This window comes from Puntigrus tetrazona, chromosome 15 (genome assembly GCF_018831695.1).
Source record: "Puntigrus tetrazona isolate hp1 chromosome 15, ASM1883169v1, whole genome shotgun sequence".
NCBI classification, from domain to species: Eukaryota; Metazoa; Chordata; class Actinopteri; order Cypriniformes; family Cyprinidae; genus Puntigrus; species Puntigrus tetrazona.
This window is the reverse complement of record NC_056713.1, coordinates 1801609-1826581: the sequence shown is the minus strand read 5'-3', so window position 1 is coordinate 1826581 and position 24973 is coordinate 1801609. Positions and strand designations below refer to the sequence as shown.

At 39.5% G+C, this 24973-nt stretch overlaps 2 protein-coding genes across 3 annotated transcripts; one reads left to right on the top strand and one right to left on the bottom strand.

The window, feature by feature from the left end:
- Positions 1-846: 846 nt before the first annotated feature.
- On the bottom strand, positions 847-18967 carry strn4 (striatin, calmodulin binding protein 4). The gene is made up of 18 exons (XM_043258361.1): positions 18667-18967; positions 13383-13486; positions 12596-12672; positions 12405-12483; positions 12134-12319; positions 11061-11235; positions 10819-10975; positions 10421-10522; positions 9433-9551; positions 9105-9280; positions 8844-8891; positions 7906-8027; positions 7053-7220; positions 6827-6967; positions 5718-5816; positions 4857-4943; positions 4563-4743; positions 847-3540 (listed from the first exon to the last, which is right to left on the bottom strand). Exons 1-17 carry the CDS (start codon positions 18952-18954, stop codon positions 4574-4576), a joined length of 2298 nt encoding a protein of 765 aa, XP_043114296.1. The 5' UTR covers positions 18955-18967; the 3' UTR covers positions 847-3540; positions 4563-4573.
- Positions 18968-19097: 130 nt separating this feature from the next.
- LOC122358522 (fukutin related protein) lies at positions 19098-24594 on the top strand. 2 transcript variants are annotated; one of them, XM_043258363.1, is made up of 2 exons: positions 19098-19223; positions 20361-24594. In XM_043258363.1, exon 2 carries the CDS (start codon positions 20641-20643, stop codon positions 22276-22278), a length of 1638 nt encoding a protein of 545 aa, XP_043114298.1. In that variant the 5' UTR covers positions 19098-19223; positions 20361-20640; the 3' UTR covers positions 22279-24594. The 2 variants fall into 2 exon arrangements, with proteins under 2 accessions (XP_043114298.1, XP_043114297.1); XM_043258362.1 differs by lacking the exon at positions 19098-19223 and adding an exon at positions 19611-19949.
- The last annotated feature ends 379 nt before the right edge of the window (positions 24595-24973 follow it).

Genomic DNA, 24973 nt, shown 5'->3' with positions numbered 1-24973 from the left:
GATATGTTGCCTTGTTTACTCCCCCACCCTGGAACAAATTTGTCCTTTTTTTTTTTGCCTGGGGCCCCACGTTAACTTGCACTCTTTTCCCAGCCACTCATTCTTACTCACTTTTAGCAGTCTGCTTTTCCACATGTCCCACATGACAGCCAAATGCCTGATTTGTGTGCAATTCTACAGAGAGAACTATTTTAAATAAGGTGTTCTGCATAGTTTCTCAATAAAGTTCACTAATAACAGACATTGCATTAATAAAAAACTTTGAGAACTCTAAAACTAAGAATAACAAAACATTAAACTCTCTTTTTACCAAAAAAATATATTTTTAACTATTTCAAGTTTTTGAAAATAGCACCCTATGCTACCTTTAAATGTGGGTTAATTTATGTTAAAATGCATATCAGACTTACAAATGTTCATATAGAGGGTCGGTTTTGCAGTATAGTTTCTATAAATTAACTGCATTGCGTCTTACAATACTTACAGTATGTTTACATAATTTAACTTCGTTCGGTAGGTAGGTCGATACCTAGGATGGAAGTCTGTATACATGAAGGCACTTTCAGAGACAGCAGAGTTCAGACCAGACAGGGATGAAATGTCTGTACAAAATCATGTTTTTATTTAGTCGTTTTTTGGAATTTTTTTTTTTAATGACATACAACACAAGATCTGCAGAGTAAAGAAAATAAAAGAAAAGGAAAAAAAGCAAAGAAAAACAAGAGAAAAAAAAGTCAACAGAATAAGGAAAAGATGTATTTCGATACAGGCTAGAAAGGAGTTCAAAAATATGTATAATAAAACAAAATAAATAAAAGGCTGGTCTTTTTTATCCCTTGTAGTTAGAGGATATAGTTTGAATACAGCTTAATATGATGTACAAAATATCACACAGTGATAAATTGCTTTAAAAAATAAAAACACTTAAAAAGTCCTTTTACCTTGGCTGTGGACTGAAACATTTTCTTTTTTTTTTTTTTTTTTTTTTCCTTAAATTTCCATACAATTTTCTGTTGTTTAGGCTTTTACACAATCACAAGCAAGTCTCAAGCCTAGCAAAAAAGGTACTACTGTCATCTTACACCTTATTACTAGTAATCATAATAATATGTCTAGTAAAGAAAAGCAAGTAAGTGAGAAAATGGGAGAGTTACATTTTGCATTGGCAGCTTTTCAAACATATAAACATTTTCCGTTTCTTTCAAACTTTACTTTTTTTTTTTTTTTTTTTTTACACAGATTCGTCCTCTCTCGGTAAGGAATGTGTTTTGTCACTGTAATTTCAAGACTCACATTGCATCGAGGGGTGCGGAAATAGAGGTGTACAAAAGAGACAGCAGGACTCGTCTAAACACCCATGCAATCGGCAGTCTTTGGAAGAGAACGTAACGATGCAGCAATACATGGATGAACCGAACCGTTCGTGTGATCCTACACATGTAGTGTAGCATAAAGCTAACCGTTAGTGTGCGGTGCGAAGTTACTAGGTAAGAGGTAAGCAGCAAAGGATTATGGATTCCACTGAACTCAAGTCTGTGGTTATGTGACATTCACTGACTAGGCGAATAGCCCAAAATGGCGGTCTCGACATTGGACAAGCGACATGAGACATGAACTTATCAATTAAAAAAAAAATAAAAATCACTCCAACCGGTTTTCCTTGTAAAAATCAGACCTCCATGTAGGATACCTTGTTTTCCGAGTTGGATGGTTAAGAACTGACTTGGCTCCATTATGCAAGAGCGCTCTTTATGGCCCATCAGTCTTTTTGTCGCTTCTGGCCACTCGTCTATGACCACGGAAAACCAGTAAAAGGATAAAAATAACCCCCAGAAAACGGAAACTGGCTAATACAAAATGTGACCTTTGTTCTCCAGACCTCAAGACCAGTCCCCGTCCGACTAAGAAACCTAAAGATCAGATTCAGGTCTGATTCTTCATTTCACCTTATTATCCCCCACCCCATCAAGTTTCAGAGTTGCCGTCTTGTACTCATTGCTTAGCCAATAAGTAGTAAGTTTCCCCGCTTTTTTCCCCCACTTAAAAAGCTTTTCTCAAGGCTATTTTACTCTGAAGCACCTCGCATTGACTAACAGCACAAACCCATCAAGAGGACTTTTTGAAGCCGTCCAAGTTTCACCACTGGGCCTCTTTGCAAGTCAACTGAAAACTGGGCGGCACTAGTTTCTCATCACTTAAAATCCCAATTCGAGCTTTGCTTTGTTCTCCACTTTTCAGCAAAAAAAAAATAAAAGACTCTGGTCGAGATCACAGATGTCTAAAAACTCAGAAATCGACAATACAGCTGTACTGAAACACTGCAACTTGTAGTTGGTTTCGATTTTTGTTTATTCTTTTTTGGCGACAATCCCCAAGCGATGAACCTCCAGGGCGGAGTTCGTCGTCTTAAAAATACCCTGACAAAACCTTAAAAGCCACTTGGGCACTCCAGAACTATTTTGAATTTCCCGTAACTCTTGCTGTATTTCCGAAATGCCAAAGAACCGTACGTGATGACTCTGAGGAATGGCAGGCATTAACCGAGTTTTGATACTTGACGACCCTCGTCGTGAACAGGTCCCTGATTCGGAGGAGATCTTAGCACCAAGGTTGTGAAACAAGTGTGCTATGTACAGCGCATCCTGCTTATATACAGAAATCAGTTACGCATCCAACTGCAGATCTTCCCATGGGAATCTTCCGACCGATACCGAACACTACAATAAATACACTACTCGACAGTCACCTGACTATTACGGATAACGCCACCTGATTGGATATGAATGAAGACGGCGATTGCGAAATGCTTGCGCTAGCACCGTCGCAAACGCACACACGCAGGTACACGTGTTTGGTTTTAGTTCAAAGTGTATTCGTCATACGAATGAAATGTGTTGAACTGATTATGAAAGGCTGAAATACTAAGGCTCTTAGCTGTGAGGCTAAAGGTAAAGCTGTGTTGTACTTGCAGCTAAAACGCAACCAAAAACAAAAAAAACCCTCATCTAAAGCAGTCTTTGGAATGAAATGCATCGATCGCCTCACGTTTCTAGGCAACAGTTACGCGAGGACATTAATTCACAGATTAGCACTAATGCAATTTACATTGAGAAAATGTGCAGGCTTGGGTAATGCCTTGTTTACCGAGAGCCTTCAAATCCTCAACCTAAACCGAGCATGAAATTAAAATCCAGGGTGTGTTTGCGTGTGTTGTGTTAAGGTGTGTTTGTGTGGGTCCATCCGTCAACAGATTGGACATCCCTCGCAACACACTGTGCAGGTTATTAGTAGTGTAGACTAAAACCGAAATCAGGACATGAGCAGCAAAGTCATTAGTATTAAAAGCAGTTTGTATCAAATAAAAAAAAAAAAGGATGGGTTATTGAGTTGTGTGCCTTTAACACAGGCAGTGATGTGTAGGACGTTGTTCCCCTCGTTTAGTGAGCAAGTGTGTGTGTCTGTCTGTGTGTGTGTGTGTGTGTGTGTGTGTGCGAATACTCGGCATTTCACTCTTTTGGCCCAGTAGTGAGGGTAGATCCCCTGAGAAGAGAGGGAAAAAAAAAAAAAGCACAAGTTAGCTCAAGGCAGAAGGCATCGAGTGTGAATATACATCCACGTGCACAACTACGACTACTGACAAGGTGCTGCAAGCCAGTTTAGCCTTTGCGCTGACTTGTGGAAGTCAAAGAACTGCACTAGACAGAAACATTTTCACCGCCGAATCTCCGGTGACATGGAAAGGTTGGTGATGTGCGATACTGCGAGTGAACTGAATCTGAAGTGATAGAGAGTGCGTGACAGCAAGAAAATGCTGAGTCGCCCTCATAGCTTCAGAAAAAGTACAAATAAAAATACACATGACTAAACATGCACTTTCAGAGATATTTTAGTCACTTTTCACACGTTAAAATAAATACGACCTCGCAGCATGTCAAAAATGTTCACACATGTCTCCATGTCTCTTTCATCCTTCATAAAAAATAAAATAAAAATAAATATATATATATATATATATATATATATATATATATATATATATATATATATATATATATATATATATATATTTTTTTTTTTTTTTTTTTTTCCTGCATCCAAGCATTTTGAGAGGTGTTTTGACAATTCAGAGCCAATTTCCAATGTCAATTTGATGCACTTCACAGCACAAAGCCATGAGCCATGCTGTTCCAAACCTGTAAAAAGCTTCACTGTAGCGGCAACACAAACTGTGTGCGTTCATCTGTGTCTGCCACAACACGGTGACACATCCTCTACGTTTATTTACGCTACGACTTTAATGAAAATAGCGTATCTGTGTGGTGCAGCTGACAAGAAATGTATTCTCGTAGCTTTATAAATATATATTTGAACCACTCATGTCACTATTTTAACGAGGTCCTTGCTGCCTTTTTAGGTCTTGAACATGTCCAGCTGCACTGCTACCTATGGAGGGTCAGAAATCTCCGATTTCATCAAACGTTTCGTTTTTGGGTGAACTTGCCCTTTAAACGGTCCAAATACGGGCCCTTTTAACTTCTACCTCTTAATGAATGGCCATTTACCAGTGAGAAAATCAAACAAAGATCTTGGCGAGCGCGTCGGCCCCTGCACTGGCGATGAAGGGCTGCGAGGGGTGGAAGGCTACGTCATGAATGGCCTCATCGTGTTTTTTCCTGTGTGCTGTGATCTCCTGCACACACGTGCGATTGTCCAGCATCCACAAGCGCACGGAGCAGTCATGACCTGAGAAAAACACAAATCACTTAATATCGCTGCAGAGATTTGGTCTGTTGACGTGGATGTGCTCGTTCGGCTCTCTGACGTCACAAACTGCGTGTTCGTGTAGATTTACTTACTGCCGGAGATGAGGTAAGTGCCTTTAGGGTCCGTGGCAAGACAGGTTACAGCATCCAGGTGAGCCACCATGGAATGAATCACTTTGCCTTTGGCCAAAGAGAAAGAAAGGAGAGAAGATTAGGTCATGTGGGATAGTTTTGATACACAATATTGTTTCTAAATGGTCTGATATTACAGTATTATATTAGTTCTGGCTCAAGCAATAGGATAATACGTGTTAAGTCTGTGGCCCCAAATTCATCATTTTCAAATTATTAAAATATTAACTTATATTTTGATATTTTAGAGATTCAGCTAACAAAGATTTGGATAATCCCTGCTTTAAAGTATTGCTGCTATATATATATATATATATATATATATATATATATATATATATATATATATATATAAAAAAGAATAATAGTCAAACCTCACTAGATGACTAGCTAGTTAACCATAGTGACTAGTTACACAATTTACCAAATTCCATTATGAACACATACTAGGAAAAAATTTATTAAATAAAAAAAAATGAAATCAATAAAAACATCCTAATGTGCCTGAAAACCAAGCCACAGGTGATGCACTACTTGATTCACATTTTATTTATTCTTATTTTTTCGCTGGCTAATCTTTCACACCTAGAATGTTATTCGCTTCTCACTTGCTATATAAGCTGGTGAGAAAAGGTTGGTGTCTGGCACCGATTCGATTGAGGTTTTTTTGGGTTTTTTTTAACTGCCTTGAGAGGTCTATTGTGACTGAACAGTAGGAGAGTCAAATGCTTTGCTGGTGTATTTACAGATCCCACAGCACACAGCTGGAAAACACACGATGTTATTACGCTCTCAGAATTGCTACGGGCTCTCCACGCACACCTGTCTTATTGTCCAGGAAGCGGATGGTGCGGTTCTCGTGGGCTGTAATGGAAATCGGTTGGGTCGGATGGCTGACCACGCGGTTAATCAGCTCGCTGCCTACAGGGGGTGGTACAGAAAAACACAAGGTTTTATTATAGCGTTCATCAAACTTCTTGTAACACGATGTGTAAAACTATTATTTTCAACGTATGTCAGGAACGGTTCATCCAATAGTGCTATAAATTTTACACACACACGCACGCCATATATTATATATATATATATATATATATATATATATATATATATATATATATATATATATATATATAAATATATATATATATAAATATATATATATTATATATATATAAAAAATATGAAAAAATTTACATTTCACAAATTTGTATATGCACTAAGAGTAATTCTTAATATTTCATCAATTCGCATGACCTTATTGCAACAACAATAATAAAACATATTATAACACTTTATACAAAAGATTTATTACCTACAGTAGTTTCATTAACATGAAATAATGAAAAACACAGAAAAATGTAAATTTTTTCTCAGACATCATTAAAATAACCAAAAGTTTGTCAAAATTTAGCAATTAAAATAAAAATGGAATTGAGCTAACGTGAAATAAACGGTTTTATTTTTAATAAATAAACATTTCTAAAATACTATTAAAAAAATGTTACTCATTACAGTGAGTTAAATTAATGGAACCTTAACATTCCTTTTAAGTATAATTTTAGAGTCAATTAATACATATAAAATTAATAACTTTTAATAAATAAATTGCTTTAAATAAATGTAATCTTTTTTCATATGACTTTTCCCAAACTGGCAGAGTTTATAAAGTATTAAAATAATAATTTTATTTTATAGTAATAAATGTAAATAAATGCTACTGAGCACAGAATCACCTAATATCTTATAGGATTTTTCAATTTTCACACCTTTTCAAGGTTTTATTAATTTACACGACTTTTGCCCAAAATGGCAAACTAATAAAGTATTTAAATAATCATTTTATTGAATACTTTCAAAATAAAAAAATTAATAATAATAATAGCAATGATGATTTGTAAATGTATATTCCTACATGAAGTGGCGCTTACCATCCTTAGCCTGGTTCTCCAGGACCATGATGCTTTGCTCTGTGTTGAGGTCATAAAGCAGAGTCTCGCCCGCATCGAAGGACACGACAACCTGGGACGGGTCAGAGTTTACAAAGGCAACCGAGGTGGGAGTGCCATGTTCTGAAAGACACGCAGGCGATGAAAGACAAGCAGAGGGACAAACGAAAACAACTAATTATCCAACGGCACAAGGTCTTCTCCTCACCTTTCTCCTTGTTGAAAACAGACACGCACGGTGAGGAATTATGGGGGTCCCAGATCCGCACAGTCCCGTCCGCAGAGCAGGAGGCCAAACGCTTGAGGCTGGAGGAGTACGCTAAACCCCACACCGTGTCCTCGTGGCCTGACAACACACTGCTCTCCACACCCGGATCTGAACACGGTTATACACAACATTTATGAACAACTGCGTGTTGCCAGATTCATTTACAGTCAGCGCCCTCTACAGGGCTGCAGTAAATAGTGTTAAAGGGTTAGTTCACCTCGAAATGAAACGAATTGCTCACCCTGATGTCGATCCAAACCTTAAGACTTTCGTTTATTTTTGGAACACAAATTGAGATATTTTGGATGACGTCGCAGAGCAATACGACCCTACAAAAGACAGCAACGCAACTGTAATGATCCGTGTCCAGAAACGTAGTGAATAAATCGGGAAAACAGAATGTGGCATCAGTAACTTAATTGAGACGCTAAGAACGTTTTTTTTGCACAAAGCAAATTATTCAACTGATATTTTCCCCTGAGTGACGTCTTCCGCCGTTTTGGAGAGTATCTCAACGCGACGCATACACACGCAAAAAAAAAAACCCGCTGCAAAACAGAATTTGGGCTACTGATGTCACATCCTGTTTTACTACGTTTCTGTGAACATTTCAGTTGCATTGCTGTCTATGGAGGGTCAGACGGCTCCCAGTAATATCTTAATTTGTGTTTTCGAAGGTGAAAGAAAAGCCTTGTGGATTTGTACGATAAGTAACTAATGGCAGATTTGAATTGTTTTGGTGAACTAGCCCTTTAACCGCCAACTTTCAGTCAAATGGCGAATGCAGACTCGCCGTAGTTGTCGTAAGGATCCACGTTAAGGTCTGGAATCTTCCAGCAGCGCACCGTGCCGTCCAGACCACCGCTGAAGCACGATTCTCCTTCCTCTCCCATAGCCAGAGACAAAACAGCACCACTGAATCACACACACACACACACACACACACACACACACACACACACACACACACACACACACACACACACACACACACAAAAAGACCACCAAAAAAATGCACTAATAGTAAACTAATTCATGCAATATAAACATATACATCCCTACAAGCCTTTTTTAGGCCTATTTATTTTATATGCGTTTCATTATTTATTCTTTACTAGATCTTGGCGTGTTTCTCATTTGAAAAAGTAGATCCCCACACAAAATAGTTCTTAATAATTATAACATATAATATATAATGACTTCTTTAACTTAACTTTTTTAAAGTTAACTTTTTTTCTCCCCTGAAAATTATGTCATTATGTTATCGTGTCTATGTTTTATAGTGTTTTTTGTTACTATATTTACATAATAATAATAACCCAACTACAGTTAGATTAATTGCAATGCACAATGAAAAAACCCAATATACTGTTTTTTTGTTTTAATAGAGTATATTTTATTATTTTATTATTAGTTTTTATTTACAAATGGTAATTTTAACGAATGCAGATTTTAACTAATTTGTCTAAATAAAAGTTAAAAACAGATTATAGATTATATATATATATAAAATAAAAATGTGCACTCATAGAAATTAACCAATGGTTCATCTCTAGCGTCAGTTCATTTTTTTAGTTCAGCTGCTGCTTGGAAAGCCTACTAGGTTTTATAACAGAGCTGTGGCCTCATAATTTAGCCTGGAGCACTTGGCAGAGTACTTTAGCCACAAGTCATGCCATTTCGTTTTTTAGAGAGCCGAACTCGATCTAATTATAAACCTGTCCCACTCACCTGTGTGCTCTGAATGTATAAATGGGCTCAACGTCCAGCGCTGCATTTCTGTGAAAGCAAAAATGAGAGCTTCCATGTCAGACAGCACTAAAAGAAGCTTTTATGGATCGATATTTCTAAATACACTTCCAGAAACACCTACACGAACACCATTATAGTGCTGTTCTTAGCGTAAGAGGGCAGTGAAATATGGATCTTCTCAGCCTCGTTCGTGTCTTACTTTGGAGAAAAAAAGACGCAGGGTTAGGATGCGCTTCTTACTTTTTGGAGTGCATCGCCTTGTTGAGGTTCCACAGTTTGAGCGTCCCGTCCTCGGACGCGGACAGCAGCACGGCCTGGCTGGGGTGAAAGGTCAACGCTCGGATGGCATCGAAGTGGCTTCGAAGCGTGAAGCGAGGGTTCCACGTCTTTTTGAACTCTTCTCGACTGTCCTGCAACTGATCATAATCAAAAAGGTCAAAAAGACCAGTTTAGCATACATTCAACAAAGGTGGTTTGACAGAACCTATATCATGCATCTGTATCATCTCCCTAACGCTTAAAATTCACATTCGTTTGAGGATGAAAGATTATCATTTCTAACACTAACGTCAATGGTGAGGTCGTTGTCGTTGGCAACGGTGAGGTCAGCCAGCTCTCCGAGGTTCATATCCCCTCCTCCAACCGCATCCAGAATGAAGACGTCAGATGAGAAACCCAGAGCTCCCCCTTGAGTTCAGACAAATACACAACATCTCAGCAGACGTTCTACAGCTTCTCAGGGTTAAAAACACGGTTGTTTATAAAGAAAAATTTAGCCGTTTAAAATGCATTTTTAATTTAATTTGAGTTATAAAATCCAAATAATTTACAGCATAATTTCTGGTTTCGTTTTTTTAAACTGCTTCAATAAAAAAAAAAATATAATAATAATAATACTAATAAAATAAAAATATTTATATTGAAACGGTTATATAATAATAATAATAATAATAATAATAATATATATATATATATATATATATATATATAAAAATGTTAAAATATTTAAAACAATTGAATTTCACTATGCCCCACGTAATATAATAATAATGTAACATAATAACATAACATAATATTGAAACATATCCACATTTTATTTTACCTAATGCATTAAACCATTTAAATCTATTGGCAACAATAATTGGTTGAATACGGTTTTAAGAAAGAAAGAGCGAGCAACATTCGTCACTCAACTTCCTGCTTTTCATTAGACATGAGTGACATTTAAACAAAGAAAGAATGTCTGAATATGCAAGATTACAGCGATAAATAATAATAAAAAAAGACTCAATAATGTCAAAGATTGATTATAATATATTAAGCAATATAGCATAACAATAATATAATATTATATTATACAACGCGGAAAAATTGCTCTCTATTTAACCACATTTTTATTTCAAGTTAAATGTTTTTTTTTTGCCAAAAAAAAAAAAAAAAAAAAAGAGTAATGGCTGAATTATAATAAAATAAAATGTATCTGAAAATATAAAGCTTTTCATGGTCAGAATGATCTGTTTGGGTTCAGAGCGTGCTCTCAGAGGGTCTGATCTTACCCTCTCCGGAGCGTGTCTGTCCCGGGATAGAAGGAGGTGGAGCAGGTTTTGGAGGAAAATCTGACATGATGCCTTGCAACTTATTCCGACGGTTCTCCGAACCTGCGCAGGGGAAGTGAAAGAAGAACCCAAACCGTCAGACGGCGGCTCATCCCGTGGCGTGACGACACGTTCAGAAGAGGTGAAGAGAATATCAGGCAACCAAACAATCGCGCAAGTGACGTGAATTCAGAACGGAGGTCCTTATCAACAGGAAGTCGCAAACAAAAGCGAATGAACAGAAAACAATACGTGGTCGCAGCGTGACAATAAAGGGAAGGGAAACCCTCACATCCACTCTCAAAAACACACGCAGTCGTCTATGACATCAAATGTTAAACATGCACGGGCCTCCATACCTAATTCACGGCCGTCTCCAGATATGCGAGCTTCTCCCGCCCCTTCGCCTTCTTCTCCTGAGCCCAAGAAATCAAACTCGCCCAGAGCGTCCTCAGAATCATCTTCGTCGTCGTCGTCCTCGGGGTCGAGGTCCGTGGTCATGGGCTCTCCGGCCATCTACGTGAACCCGGACGAGACACGCGGTTAGCAGCGAAACAGGATCTGTGCGCGCCGAGCTTATCTTGCGTGTAAACGCTCTGACCTTGCTCCTGGACTTCTTGTTTTTGCGACCGTCAATGCAGTCCGTGGTCATGCCTTGGAAGTCCTCCTCTTCGTCGCTGTCATCCTCATCGTCGTCCTCACAGCCACGAAGAAAAGGAATCTTATCAAGGACGGAGCTGCCCATCCGTTCTTTAGAGCTCTCTTTTCCAGCACGGCTGCAAAAGAGAGAGATTTCTTCACGATCACAGTTTCGCAAAGGCCTTTCAAACGCGTTTATGATATTAGAAGACCCGCTTTAAGCCTCTTGTGGATCACTGCTCGTCTAAACTGCTAGGAATGGCAATGTGATGAAGCACACGACGTTCAATTAGGAGCTTTATTTATTATGAGCGATTATAGGAATAAACAATCCGTCCGCCAATAAACGTAGCGCGTTATCCTAACAAATCGCACGCATGCGGTTTCCAAGCAACGCGAGTCAAAGTGCAGGCAAAGGTGTGCTTATAGCAGCCTTCAGCTGTGGGAAATCTGCTGAGTAAAATAAAACTAAATGGAGCATAACAACAAAAAAAAAAAAAGGGGAAAACACTGTAACAGGAAAGGAAGAAAAAAAAATTACATTTCAATAAAAACAATAAAGAACAAAAATTTTAAATAAACTAAAAACAAAAAAAAAATTAAACAATAGTAGATGAAAAACAACAATAAACAAAACAACTGTAAACAGAACAAATAAAAAAATGAATAAAAAACAATACTAAAAATAACTAAAAATAATAATAATTCAGCAGAGGCAGGGATACATATATGTATGTATCCCTGCCTACACTGAATTATTATTATTTTTATTTTTAAATTACTGGCAAAATGCATGAAAAGTTATTAAAGAGGTGGTGAAATTTATGTAGCTTTTTGTTGTTGCTATTTTATATAAATATAAAATTTATACAAATATATATATATATATATATACACACACACACACCCCTTTTATTTTGTTTTTTTCTTTCTTTTAATTAATTTATTTTTTATTAATATTTATTAACCGCTTATGATTTCAGAGAGCAAAATTTATTATTAATACTAAGACGTCAAAACGCATGCAGCTCTGACCGTTTGATCTGCTCTTCAATCTGGCGCACTAGCAGTGACTCTCCTCCACCGCGAGGTTCTGGTTCCGCAGGCGCTTCGCTCGGAGGAGGCCCGTTCGCCTCTGGACTGTTGCGACCCAGAAGGGAACGAACGCGTTTGGAGCGCATGTCCAAGATGGTGTCAGAATACCCCACCTCCTCCAGGTACCTGCACACGAAACACCAGACGGACAGGGTCAGTGCAATACTTTGATTAATAAATCTGAGAGTAATAGCAAGCAAAATACACTCACTTGCGCAATAACTGACGGCCCTCCTTCCAAGGCATCTGATTGGTTGGTTCCGAATCTGAATCTGCAGGCCCATTGGGTACTGTGAGAAACAGAATGATGTCACTGAGCATTTCCTCTGGGCACGATAGATACGTTTTGGTCAATTTTATTCACGTCACATGTCATAAGTGCGTGTGGGGTTTTTTTGTTACTTGGTTCAGCTTCTGTCTCTGGTTTCTTCTCTCCAGGGCTCTGGTCAGTGCCACTTTTCAGCTTCTGATGTTTGGCCCTGGGATCGAAATGACAAGATTGTAAGTGATCAACAAACACACGGATTCATGGATGTCACAATGTGCTTCAGGATGGCATCGTCTTCCAAACAATTCAACAGAAAAATAAAAGCAGCACATAATAAAAAAGGAAAACATAAGGCAAAAAAAGACGGAACAAAAAGTAAATAAATACACAATAGAACGTAAACAAAAATGCAAAACAAAACAATAAAATAAAGTTAACAAAAACACAGATTAAATCAAAAACACTAACATAAGAAAACAAACGTAATAAGATCAAAGCATAAAAAAGTAAACAGAAAATAATGAATATATAATGAATATATAAAAATAAAATATAATAAAATATAAATAGAAAATAGAACTAAATTAACATCAAAAAAGAAAAAGCTGAAAAACAAAAAATAAAAAGCAGAAAAAAATTTCAACAAAAGTAACAACTAATTTATTAAACAAAAACAAAAAAAGAAACGAATACAAAAATATCAACAAATCCAATAAATAAAAAAAAAAAAAAAAAAAAAAAAAAAAAGAACAAAGCAGAAAACAACAGCAAAGTACCAAAACAAAAAGCAGACAAATGCATCCAATTAAAACCTCAAGTCAGGGACCGTCTCAAACCATTCTCTTTTGTCTTTTCGTTCAAGTTCTCTTTCATTTTGACTGCTCTGTAGTTTCACATTACAGCGGCTCATCCTGGGCTCACCTCTCCTGTTTCAGAGCGTACTCCAGCATCTTGATTCTCCGCACCAGATCCTGCTTCATGTTCTCCTGACCTTTCCTCTCACCCTGCAGAAACGCCACCTGAGCCTGAGACAGACACACAGAGGGAAAGAGAGAGAGAGAGAGAGAGAGAGAGAGAGAGAAATACGGTATGGATTCAAACGAGATGCATCCGAGAGAAAATGAAAGGTTATACGCTGAAGCTCGGCGACCGTACCACCGCCGATGACATTCTGAGGGCAACGCTTAACTAAAGGCCTGCTTTATTTTAGACCGCTGCTGACCAGAGTCACGAACGGCAAAGAAGTCGACGGAAGAGACGCTATAAAGCGGGAGAAACCGCAAGCCATTCGTTTCCCAGGTTCAAAAGAGAAAGAAAACAGATCAAATATATAAAAATGAACGTCAATGCAAATATACAAATATTAATTATTAATGCCAAAGTATTCATTCAGCCGGGATTAACATTTGTTATTATCTTATTATTATTGTTTTTGAGGTTTTTTTTTTAAACGAAGCACGCTTCTACGGCTTCGACTGATGCAGTTATTGATTATTAATCGTGTTTGCACGTGCCGTTTTGAATCCATGCTTTCAGGTAAATCGCAAATACCGATTAGCGCTGGTCAGCAAAAAGGTTTGCACGGTCATATTCTTATTTTCACTTCTCCCTGGCATAGAAATCGTTGGGCTCTACATAACGCACAATTATATCAACAATAACATCACTACCAATACTACTACACATAAAATATAACAGCTATTATTCTTAATACTGTTAAATTCCATATTTTACTTATGTTACAAAATTGCATATTATTCCATGCAGTTAACGCAAAATGCATTAAAATGTTTATTTTAAAATACATATGATCTAATTTACTATATTACGCGTGCCACCGGTGCTACTATAATACATACTACTATTACCATGGTTAGAGCAAATTAATTAAAAAAAAAAGCTATAATTATTGGTTTTCTTACTAAAAGAACAACTATAAATAAACAGATAATTCCACCACTACCCTTAACGATAACAAAACAAATATTATTTACTATAAATTATGATTAATACAATAAAAATAAGCATTACTATTATCGTTATCAAGTTAATGTCAATTATTAACACTCAAATCTTTTTATAAAAATAATAAATAAATTACAATAGTAATCATTTCTATGTAACAATATTAATTCATCTTGCGCATTATCTTTTTAATTAACTTTTTATTTCATTATATTATAAACACACACACATATATAAAGTGTAACCATAAAATAAAGTTACTGATATTTAATAAAATAAGACTTCAAAACTAACTAAAACTAAATCCATGAACAGAAAAGTTTTATTTTTCCCAAAACAGGGACGACTCCAGCCTGTTCTCTATTTGCTCGTTATCGTTTGTATCCTAATGTAGGCCATGTCTAGCCGTAGATAACACTGGTTCAGATCCCTTCCCCGTCTCCAGGGCTGACTTGGAGGAGAAGTAAAGCATGACAAGTTGGCACAGGTCCTCATGGAGACCGACTCGACCGCGGTTGCCATGGTGTGGGCAGGAAACCTGTTATGGCAGGTCTTCGGAGCTCTTTTGACATTTTCACAAAGGCAAGTAATTGCCCGTGTTTTCGGGCATTTAAAACAGGGACACTTGTCACACAACTGCTGAGAATCTGACGTCGTTGTCATTCTAGGAAATAAGACCGCTTGAGAAAATACAATCCACCTATCCAAATAGAAATTTTGCACTAAAAAAAAAAAAAAAAAAAAAACGATGGCTTAGAACAAGTTAGGCAGCTAAAGTGTAATACTTCCACTCGAACAGAGACACTTCTAACTACACAAGCTCAGTATTGTATTGCTGGCGAGATTTCTGGTCATCGGAGGTTCAGGAAGTGGCCGGTTGAACCACACCGACACATTTATATGTCGGACCATTCCTCTCGTGACTTCCTGTGGGTGGGAACAGGTCAAGGGCACGTGCAAACGCTCCCTCCACATTAGCAACCCTTCGAGACCCACTCCAACAAACTAGAGCAGCAGACGCTTTCTGGGACGAGTCTTTTTAAGAGCATATGAACCCGCTGAACTCCTATTTAAAAAATATATGTAATGTTTTTTATTGTTTTTATACCACTTCAGCTCCTTGCATAGAACAACCTTTTGACTTTCATGATTCGGTGAAACTTAAATACGAAAAAAAAGGTAGTATTGACAATACCACGTTATATTGACATTAAGGGAGTTAACGGAGGTGAAGCCGCCTGTGGTTTGATGATCACAAACGACGGCAAAGATCAGTATTAGACTACATGCAATGAAAAACTAATTCCTGCAATTAAATGGGTGCCGTCAAAATGTAAATTCCTTAAAGGTAAATGGGTGCCGTCAGCTGACAATAATAGTCCATCGGATTACAAATGTCATGAAGTGAAAAGCTGCCAGTTTGTAAGGAAGACATTAATGGCATTTAAAAAAAAACATTGCTTCTGGCCAAAATTACAATTAAAAACGATTAATCCGGTTGAAAAAAAACCATGCATCCACGGTTGTCCTCCAACATCAAAATCCACCAACATACTTATTTAGGAACGTTTTAAACAGTTTTTGTAGGCGGAGGCTGTGCTTCACCTGTCTGTATTTCTCTCTCGATTCAGAAAAGCCTGCAAAATCACGTATATTGATCTGGAAACAATTATATTAAGCTGAAAATGCTGGATGCGTTTCTGGCAAACATGCAGGAGTTCGCTTAGCAGATGCTCTGGAGTGGTGCGGATTACTTGTGCATTGTTGTGATGTATTTATCAGCCCTTTGGACTCTCATTCTGACGGCACCCATTCACTGCAGAAGGCCCGTTGGTGAGCTAGCTTCTTGCAACCTGTTCCGATACAAAACACATAAAATCACCTCCCCTACATCTTGGAGTAAATGCATTTCCAGCCAAATGTAATTTGAGCACACCGTTATTTTAACTAAGTCTCTCTAAGCGTTTTTTTCACCGCCGTTATCATTATTTAATATAGGTTTAATTTTTATTTACAGTTAAAAACACATCTTGCATCCATTGCATTTAGGTTTATTTAGGTGATGGTTTTAGCGAACCGCACCAAAGGTCATCATACCTGAACGATAACGTCCTGCCCGCCGCAAAGGACACACACAATGGCACAGGTGTCCCGCGTAAAAAAAACATCGGGGAACGTGGCGCCCCACGGCAGGAGAAACCCGTCGTCGTGCTGCTCTCGCAATCCCTAACCGCCCTTTAATAGGCCACGTCAAAAACAATGTGTGTGCGAGTGACACGGAAAACATAGCGGCCGGTCCCTGAAGCCTGCGCACATTTCCAACGGGCATGTCCAGAAGAGGCCTGGCAGAAGAACACACATCCATGAGAGCCACAGGGCCTATCCTTTTATAGAGCACACTGGCAACTCCTTACGTAATCTACTACAGGCAATGTTTGAATGGGGTCACTTAATTGCAAAGCTTTTCTCTGGGCCAAGATCTACTGCAAACTGGGCCAGTGGAGTCCGGACTCAGAAAAGACGGTTTAAGCAAATTTTATTGAGGGCAAACCCCTAATCCCTCGCTTTTCTTCGCACTCTTAATACGTTCCTGACGCGAGTGCAAGCTTTACTCATAGATTTCACGTTTCCCGGTAAAATCACCTGAGCTATGCACCTTCCGGGTGCCGTAATACGATGCAAGCGACGGTGCTGAATGATGAAATTGTGCTCGGTGCTCAGATCGGCTCTCTTAGGACGAAAAACTAAACTAAACTTGCTTTAATACCCCAGAGGGACTCCATTAAGTCAAGCCTTGGGTGGAAGCTTCACATGACGACACAAAGTCAATTGTGAGAAGATTCATTTGAACGTAAATATTAAAAATATTTAGAGCTTATTTAGATCACTGCTTCTGAAATGCCTTGATTTTATAATCTTGCACTTTACGCCACGGTCGAGAAAGATGAGAGACAACAACAGAAAGCTAAAGTGAAAAATATTCAATCGAGAATCAAATTCATTTGCTTAAATGACTTCAAACCATCAAACGAAAATATTGTGACCGATTTCGGAATTAATTACTATTTTTGATCAAGCTTACAAATCGCACAACCAACGTAGACCAGTTCCTCAACAAGTTACCTGTATAAACCGATTCTTTTAGCGAACCTAACTAACTTGACGGCCAATGACTTGTATGTTTTACTGACTTCAAACCTCCCAGCTGAAACATTTATCAGCCCGTCAAGACGGTCAACTGAATTGAACAGATTCGCTAAAACTCAGTTTGTTCCATTAACCATGTTTAAATAGAAATGAATCAAGAAATGACTCTTTCGGGCCATTTTTAGTAAATCAAACACATTAACCAGTGCGATTCATTCATGTACGGGATGACTGTTACCAGCCAGTTCTCTTATAAAGAATCAAAACAAGACAACATTGGTTTCAGTTCCTGAATTCGTTTAACTCGCTTACCGAACTCCGAGTTAAAGGAGTTCACCACAAGATAAAATAGTTATCATGATTTACTCACAAGTCACTTTGTTTTAAACCTGTAAAAAACACAAAAGACTAAGTGACCAAACAGTTGCTGGTCTCCGCTGAGGTCTTTCTTTTCTTCACACTATGGAAGTCAATGGGGACCAGCAACTGTTTGGTTACTCGTATTCTTCAAAATACTGTCTTTTGTGTTCGGCAGAAGCAATTTAAAGGTAAGTAAAACTACATATTTTCGTTTTTTTGGTGAATTGTACCTTTAATGGTTTATTTGCGCCCCGCTTGAGTGTATACTAGTTCAATTTCTGTTCGTACGACGACGTGTAGCTACAAATAACGCATTATGAGTTTTGCTTTAATACCAAATGTGTTTATTATGGTTGAAAGTTACAGTTACGACCCACGTATCTGCTTTTGACTGCTAACAATATGAATTGTATATTTGACTTTTCTATTTTTGCCCCCTCACAGAAACACTAAAAGATCCGCTACGGAACTAGAATCGTTCAGACGAATCAGCTCCAGAATCGATTCCCGTCCTAAGCTGGGTACGGATATTCAACAAAAGGAAACATTTTCACAGTTACATTTGCTACGGTTTCGGCAAACAGCATCGAACGAATGCTTAATCCCCAAACTACATCTAATCAACAATAACAGCAGGCGATCGTGACTTCTTCCTGCGTCTTATCTGCGCTCTTCCTCAAGGAATCCGTCTGGAAGAGACCAAAACACGCGATTAAAGAAAGCCCGTTTTTACCCTCAGCTCGTCTCGTTCGGCCTCCCAGCGGTATTTCTCGGCTTGAAAGCGGCTCCACTCGTACTGGATGAAATGTAAAATGCCGGGCAACGAGAGGCCCGCGTCCCCGTCCTGCGGATCTCGCGGCTGGGAGGATCCAGCCATCGCCCCGGTTGCCGCGGCGGCGGCGGCTGCGGTGGGAGCGGGACCGAGCGCAGCCTTCGGCCCGTTAGGATTGCGCCCCGCTCCGCTTCCCGCGGGGCTCTGGTTCGTTCCTCCCGCCACCCCGCCGGATCTTTCCGCCTCCATCAGAGCGTTCGCGCTGTCGCCGGAGCCAGGAGGTGGAAAAACAGAAGAATAAGCCACCCCGATGCTCGAAGTCTCCACCGAAGCCCTCTCCCGTTTTCCTGCCCGATACAGACGAGTACTCACACACACAGGAAAATGCCAAATAGTGATCCGCTCCTACTACGGAATGGCTGCAAACGCTGCCCGCTCATAACTGCTCCCCATGGGTCATAAGGCGGGCTTCCGCGAGGGGGCGGTTGGCGGCTCCATGAGCACGAACCTCCATTGAGGTCAATTTAAATCTCTCTCGTTTTTTTTGTTTTTGTTTGTTTTAAATGTGACTGCTAAAACGTACAGTCTTTTAAATTTGAACACGAAGATTTGTTGCTGGCCTGCAAAACGTAAACTCACTTCAGCAATCTCTATTAAAAATATGATATATTATATAAATCACGAATGGCTGTGATTGGTCCATCCTGACCAGCGATGAGAAAAGTTAAAGGCGTCACGTGACACGTCTCTTCGCAGTCGCGTGCGAGGCTTTCGTATTTTTCTGTTGCGATTTTATATGCTCTGTATTCATTTGCTAAACTGAATATTAAACTGTACAAAATTACAGAGAAAAGAATTTAAACTTTGTTTATTTGAATCAGCGTTACATACAATTTCCACACTTACTAAAACAATTAATAATATTGCGTACGGATTACACGAAAGTTAAAAGATACGCATTAGTACGCAGTAGTAACGCATTAAAATGAAAAAGAAAACTCAAAGCTTGTTGCAGCTAAGCCACGCCCATTTAAGAACTCAAGTATCACGTTGCTTGTCATTCTACCCGCTCGTTTTATTTCTATGGGATTGATCGAGGCGACCCAGTTGTATGAGCTTCCTGCTACATTGTGGTCTTCTCTCGGGCTTCCTTTGCCCATTTCCGAATTAAGCATGGGGAAGAATAGCAAGAATATCGTGCAAACAATGTGCTGATGAGGAAAATGTTGAATCAACCTTAAAATGTTAGTTCTCACAATCGTGATTTCTGCCGTTTTGTGTAATGGAAGACGCGTGTCATTGTATGTGCATGCTTTAAAGATCAGACGCTGCATAGATCTACATGAATCGATGGTTGTAGGCTAGTTTGGGTTAAATTTTGCATGCATGTTCTATATTTGGAGGAACTGTCTCGAGTGGTCAAATGATAGTTTCTCAAATGCTCAAATCTAGAGCTTATCTCTAATTGGGACAGCAGCTTGGAACATCTTTATATATTTCTAGGTCATCTTTGTTGGCTAGATTTAGTAGTGATGACTAATAGGGTTTTTGCTATACAAACTTGAACTGAATTTCCCAAACAATTACCTTGTACTTTGAAGAGCTCAGAGTGAATTTGTTTATTGAAATGTTCTTTGTTTTGTCTTCACGTTTAGCATTTTTAATGGACTGCGGTTAACTAAAGGCACAGCTAAAGGGTCAAATATGGAATCTGTCCATCAGTCTTTTTTCCTGGACGGGATCAGCTGACACATCAGGAAGACATCAGCCGAAACTGATCTGGTCAAAGAAGATGCTTCATCAAATATTCAGCTCTCAGACACCCTGCACTTTGCTTTCTTTTTGGCCAGACAGGATGATAATGTTCAGGAATTCAGGCAGGTTATGAGAGTCAAGATGTTCTGCGCTCTTTGTATTTGAGATTTCACTTACTGTATGCGTCATTTAACCACAAGAGCCATAATGCGTATCAGTTTTTGCCAGGCTCTGTTAACAGGAGCCATCGTTTTGAATTTGCTCATTCTATACTACGTCTCACGGGCCCAGCAGCAGATGATGGAGAAGCGTCGGGAACAAAATAAAGGCTTAAAGAAAGCCTCTCTGCCTGTGGCAGGACTGGGAGCTATGGGTAATCTTGTAGGTGGAGGTATTGTTGGAGGTGCCAAAATGGGAGGCCTCGAGGGCAACATGCGTGGACCACGCGTCACGATCCTCGTTCGTGAGTTTGAAGACTTTGAAAACTACGTTGGCGATGTCGCACGCTCCTTTTTGCGGCAAAGACCAGAGTTGCCCTTCCTCGCTGTAGCCGAAAGTCTGCCGTACCCTCCTCTGGTGCTCCCAGAAGGAGCCCGGCTACTCGTTTTGTCTCCAAGCCCGGACCAGCCTCCACAAACTCACCGCCCCGAGTTCAATGTTCAGACGGAGTTTGCTTTGTTAGTTCCAGATGGCGTCGAGCTGGACCACGGCCGACAAATTGAGCGTCTCATTCGGGAGCTGGAAGGGGAAGGTGGCGGGCCGGTCAGACTCGTTGCCGCTCCTGTGCTGACCCGCTCTGCGGTCCAGTGCCTGCACCTTCGGGTGAATCTGCGGGAATGGACCGCGACCTACACCCCTGCGGCCTCAGGGAGCAGCGGCAGCGTCTGCACGGCTCTGCAGGGAGACGCCGTGGTCCTTATGCGCTCCGAGGACCTCTTCAATCTCTCGGTGCCCTTAGGGCGCCCCCTCATGTCTTCCTTGTTTGTCCAAACTTCCCTGCGCGGCTGGAAGGTCAAGCTCCTGGAGGGACCTTCGTTTTCTGCAAGTCATCGCCCGCTGTTTAGCTCGGCGCACAGCCAGTGGAAGGCAGACAGTCGCCTTAAAGATGCCACCAATCATCTCATGCGTAGCTTCGGGCTGAAGCGCGTGGTGCTTCCAGACGGTCGGGATCAGTGGTTTGGCTGCAGTAAAGAGACCGCGCGGTGTTTCGGCACGGTGCGGGACGATACACCGGAATACCTCTACCTAGAGCGCTGGACTCCTCCTTGCTGTTTGCGGGCCCTACGAGAGACCACCAAGTATGTTATCAATATCTTGGAAAGCTCCGGTGTACGTTACTGGCTGGAAGGGGGTTCCTTGTTGGGAGCAGCCAGACACCAGGATATAATCCCTTGGGACTACGACGTGGATTTAGGCATCTACTTGGAGGACATTCCGAATTGCGACTACCTAAAGAACTTGGACTCCGGCTCACTGGTGGACGCTAACGGCTACGTGTGGGAGCGAGCGGTCGAGGGTGACTTCTATCGCGTGCAGTATAGCGAAGTCAACCATTTGCATGTGGATTTGTGGCCCTTTTACCCTCGCAATGGAGTTATGACCAGGGACACTTGGACTGAGCACAAACAGGACGTGGAGTTCCCAGAACATTTCCTGCAACCCTTGGTGCCAATGCAGTTCGCCAGCATCACCGCTTACGGTCCGAACAACCACCGTGCCTTCTTGGAACTCAAGTTTGGGGAAGGGGTCATTGAGAACCCCCAGTATCCGAACCCTGCCAAGAAAAGACTGGACAGGAGTCGCACGTTAGGCTCGTAGCAAGCAGTAACTCGATGTGCCACAATTACGCAACACTGCATCTGTGACATTTTAAACTTTGTAGAGTGTTACTGTCAGACCGAAGCTTTCGAACCGCGTCTGATCCCTTGAATGTTCACACGTCTTGCTGGTTTTATTTATTGTATGTGCGTTGTGGTTTGGGCAGACGTGAGTCCCAAAGGTAGTCTAAATATACTGTATGTAACAATGGTAATAAAAGTTCTGAAACCTAAGGATGTAATATTTCACACTGCAGCTTCCCGAGGAACTAAGGTCAAATCTTTGCTGTAATTTTCACGAACATTAATATATCGGACTCTGTAGCTATTAAAGGTAACAATTTATTGTAAGGTGTCCTTGTTACATATTAAATGTGCTTACTATAACAATATAATAATGCATTATTCATAATTACATGCAAGTAACTTTAAGGCTAACCGTAATCCCAAACCTAAACCATATAGTAACTGGTACTTAATATTAATCACTTAGTACTTAAATGTATAATTACACTGTAACACGGATACCTTATAATAAAGTGCAATCCAATTAAACACTAAACAAACGTTCGATTTTTAAACTGATTGACAGAGAAACACCAGTTTTAAAAAAATATATATTGCCTTTGTGAATTTGCAGTAAGCGCTGGCATATGGAAGTCTGATTCATGTTTGTAGGTCCACAAGTGAAGTATTTAATGAACAACCCAGGCAGCTCATTAAATCCTTGAAAGGATTTCATTGCTTTTCAACTTAATGGTCATTACTACAGCACCATGAACTTTGTAGAGTGTAGGATGTTTTTATTGACATATGGTGACACTGGTGTATGCTCATGTTGAAAGAGGCCGTAATGACCTTTTAACAATTTCTTTCCTGAAATGTTTTTTTTTCTGTGCAAATGGAAAAGGTTACATAAAAAGCCAGCGAAAAGAAGGTACTGTTTTAAGCACATATTCACTTTATTAATATTTTCACCCACTTTGTTGCATGATAATAACTGTATTTGATTTTCTTTTCTTTTTTGACTGACTGACCGACTGTTTGACCTCAATTTTGTTTCTATGTAACTTAACTTTTTTTCCTTTTTTTGTCTCGGTGGTTATCAAATATGCTATGTAATGATGTATGCACCACGACCCCCAAATATTTAACAAACAGCGTAACAAAAAACAAACTGTCTTAACAAGTCAGTGTATTTCAGATGTCGGGAAATAAACCACCACACAGAATTGCTTGTTTGCTTCGGTTTTTAGTGCAAATATCACAGTGAAGTGTTAAATAACCCACAAGATGGCGCAATAGGACATAAAGTCTTTAAACATGTTGCACTTCGTTACTGCTATGTATAATTACTGCGCAAAACTTCCCTAAAATGGTGCATTTTAAGTCTTCATTTTAGAACTAATTGTGACTTAAACAGAGGTAAAAGTTCATCTGGTACCTTGTGAAACTAAGTCTTGCATCGCCCTAAAGGAGATGTATTTTGCAATAATAACCACTGACTGTGCGTGATCTTGCTTATTAAACGGCCTCTTACCAAATAAATGAACGCATTGAATTTGAGTTAAATATGCACGATAGCGAGACGTGAGTTATTGTAATTACTACATTAAGTAATTTTTTGTACGTATTGTACTAATGTACGTGAGGGACAGGACTGTAACATAAAATGCCGCCAAAATCATTAATCGCTTACCACCATGTCATTACAAACCCGTGAAAGCTTTGTTTGTCCTTGGAACACAATTTCACACATTTTAGATGAAGTGGAAAGTATGCGTTTCATTTTAGAAAGCATGAAACACAGTGAGAAAACCGACGAGGATACTTGTACGCAAAGAAAAAAAAACTTTATTCAACAATTCGGCATCGTAAAGTCACTGGGCGCCATTTTGGGAAATATCAACTGGACGCAAACTGCTCTTATTTCTTAGTCAGATGTGCCACACAAATGCTGTTTTTGGTGAAACCAGAACGTATAGAAACATGGAAGACATATCATTGCTTTACGATTGACACAGCGGGGTGTACAATTGTTGAATAAAGTCATTTCATAACATTATGGTTGAACCACTGAAGGCAGATGAACTATTCTGTCTTTCATACTTTTCTGGACCGGACATGTTCATTACTTGGCGGTCAATGGGACGGTCACAAGCCTCCCTGTTTTCATACAAAATATCTTGTTCCGAAGATGAGCAAAGCTTTTCATTTTGGGGTGTAGTAACCCAGTACACCATTGAGCTGTATAATAAAACATAACTATGAACGAAATTGTTTCAGCTATCCATAAATTAGAAAATCATCTGGGACCCAGCGTGCACCTCATACACCTCGAAAAGAAAAAACATCACTGCCGATTTACTTAAAAAAGACTTTATTCTGCAGTCCGTGTGGAGTACATTCACTGGTTCTCTGAACAGTACTCTTTGGCTCCACTGATGGCATCATCAAGCAGCCATTTATGACAACCACCCAATAAACTCACACACAGACACATATCCACATCAGCAGGGCAGCTACGCTACAGCCGCCTGGAATGAGAAGCCTTTACAGTACTGGCTTTTAAAAGGAGTGATGTCAGTCACGCAGAACATCTGTGAGATTTGAAATACAACTTGATGACAGAACGGAACAGAAATGAGAGACTTAATTATGCAGATTAGAAGCACCAAAGAATAGATCTTGTTAAA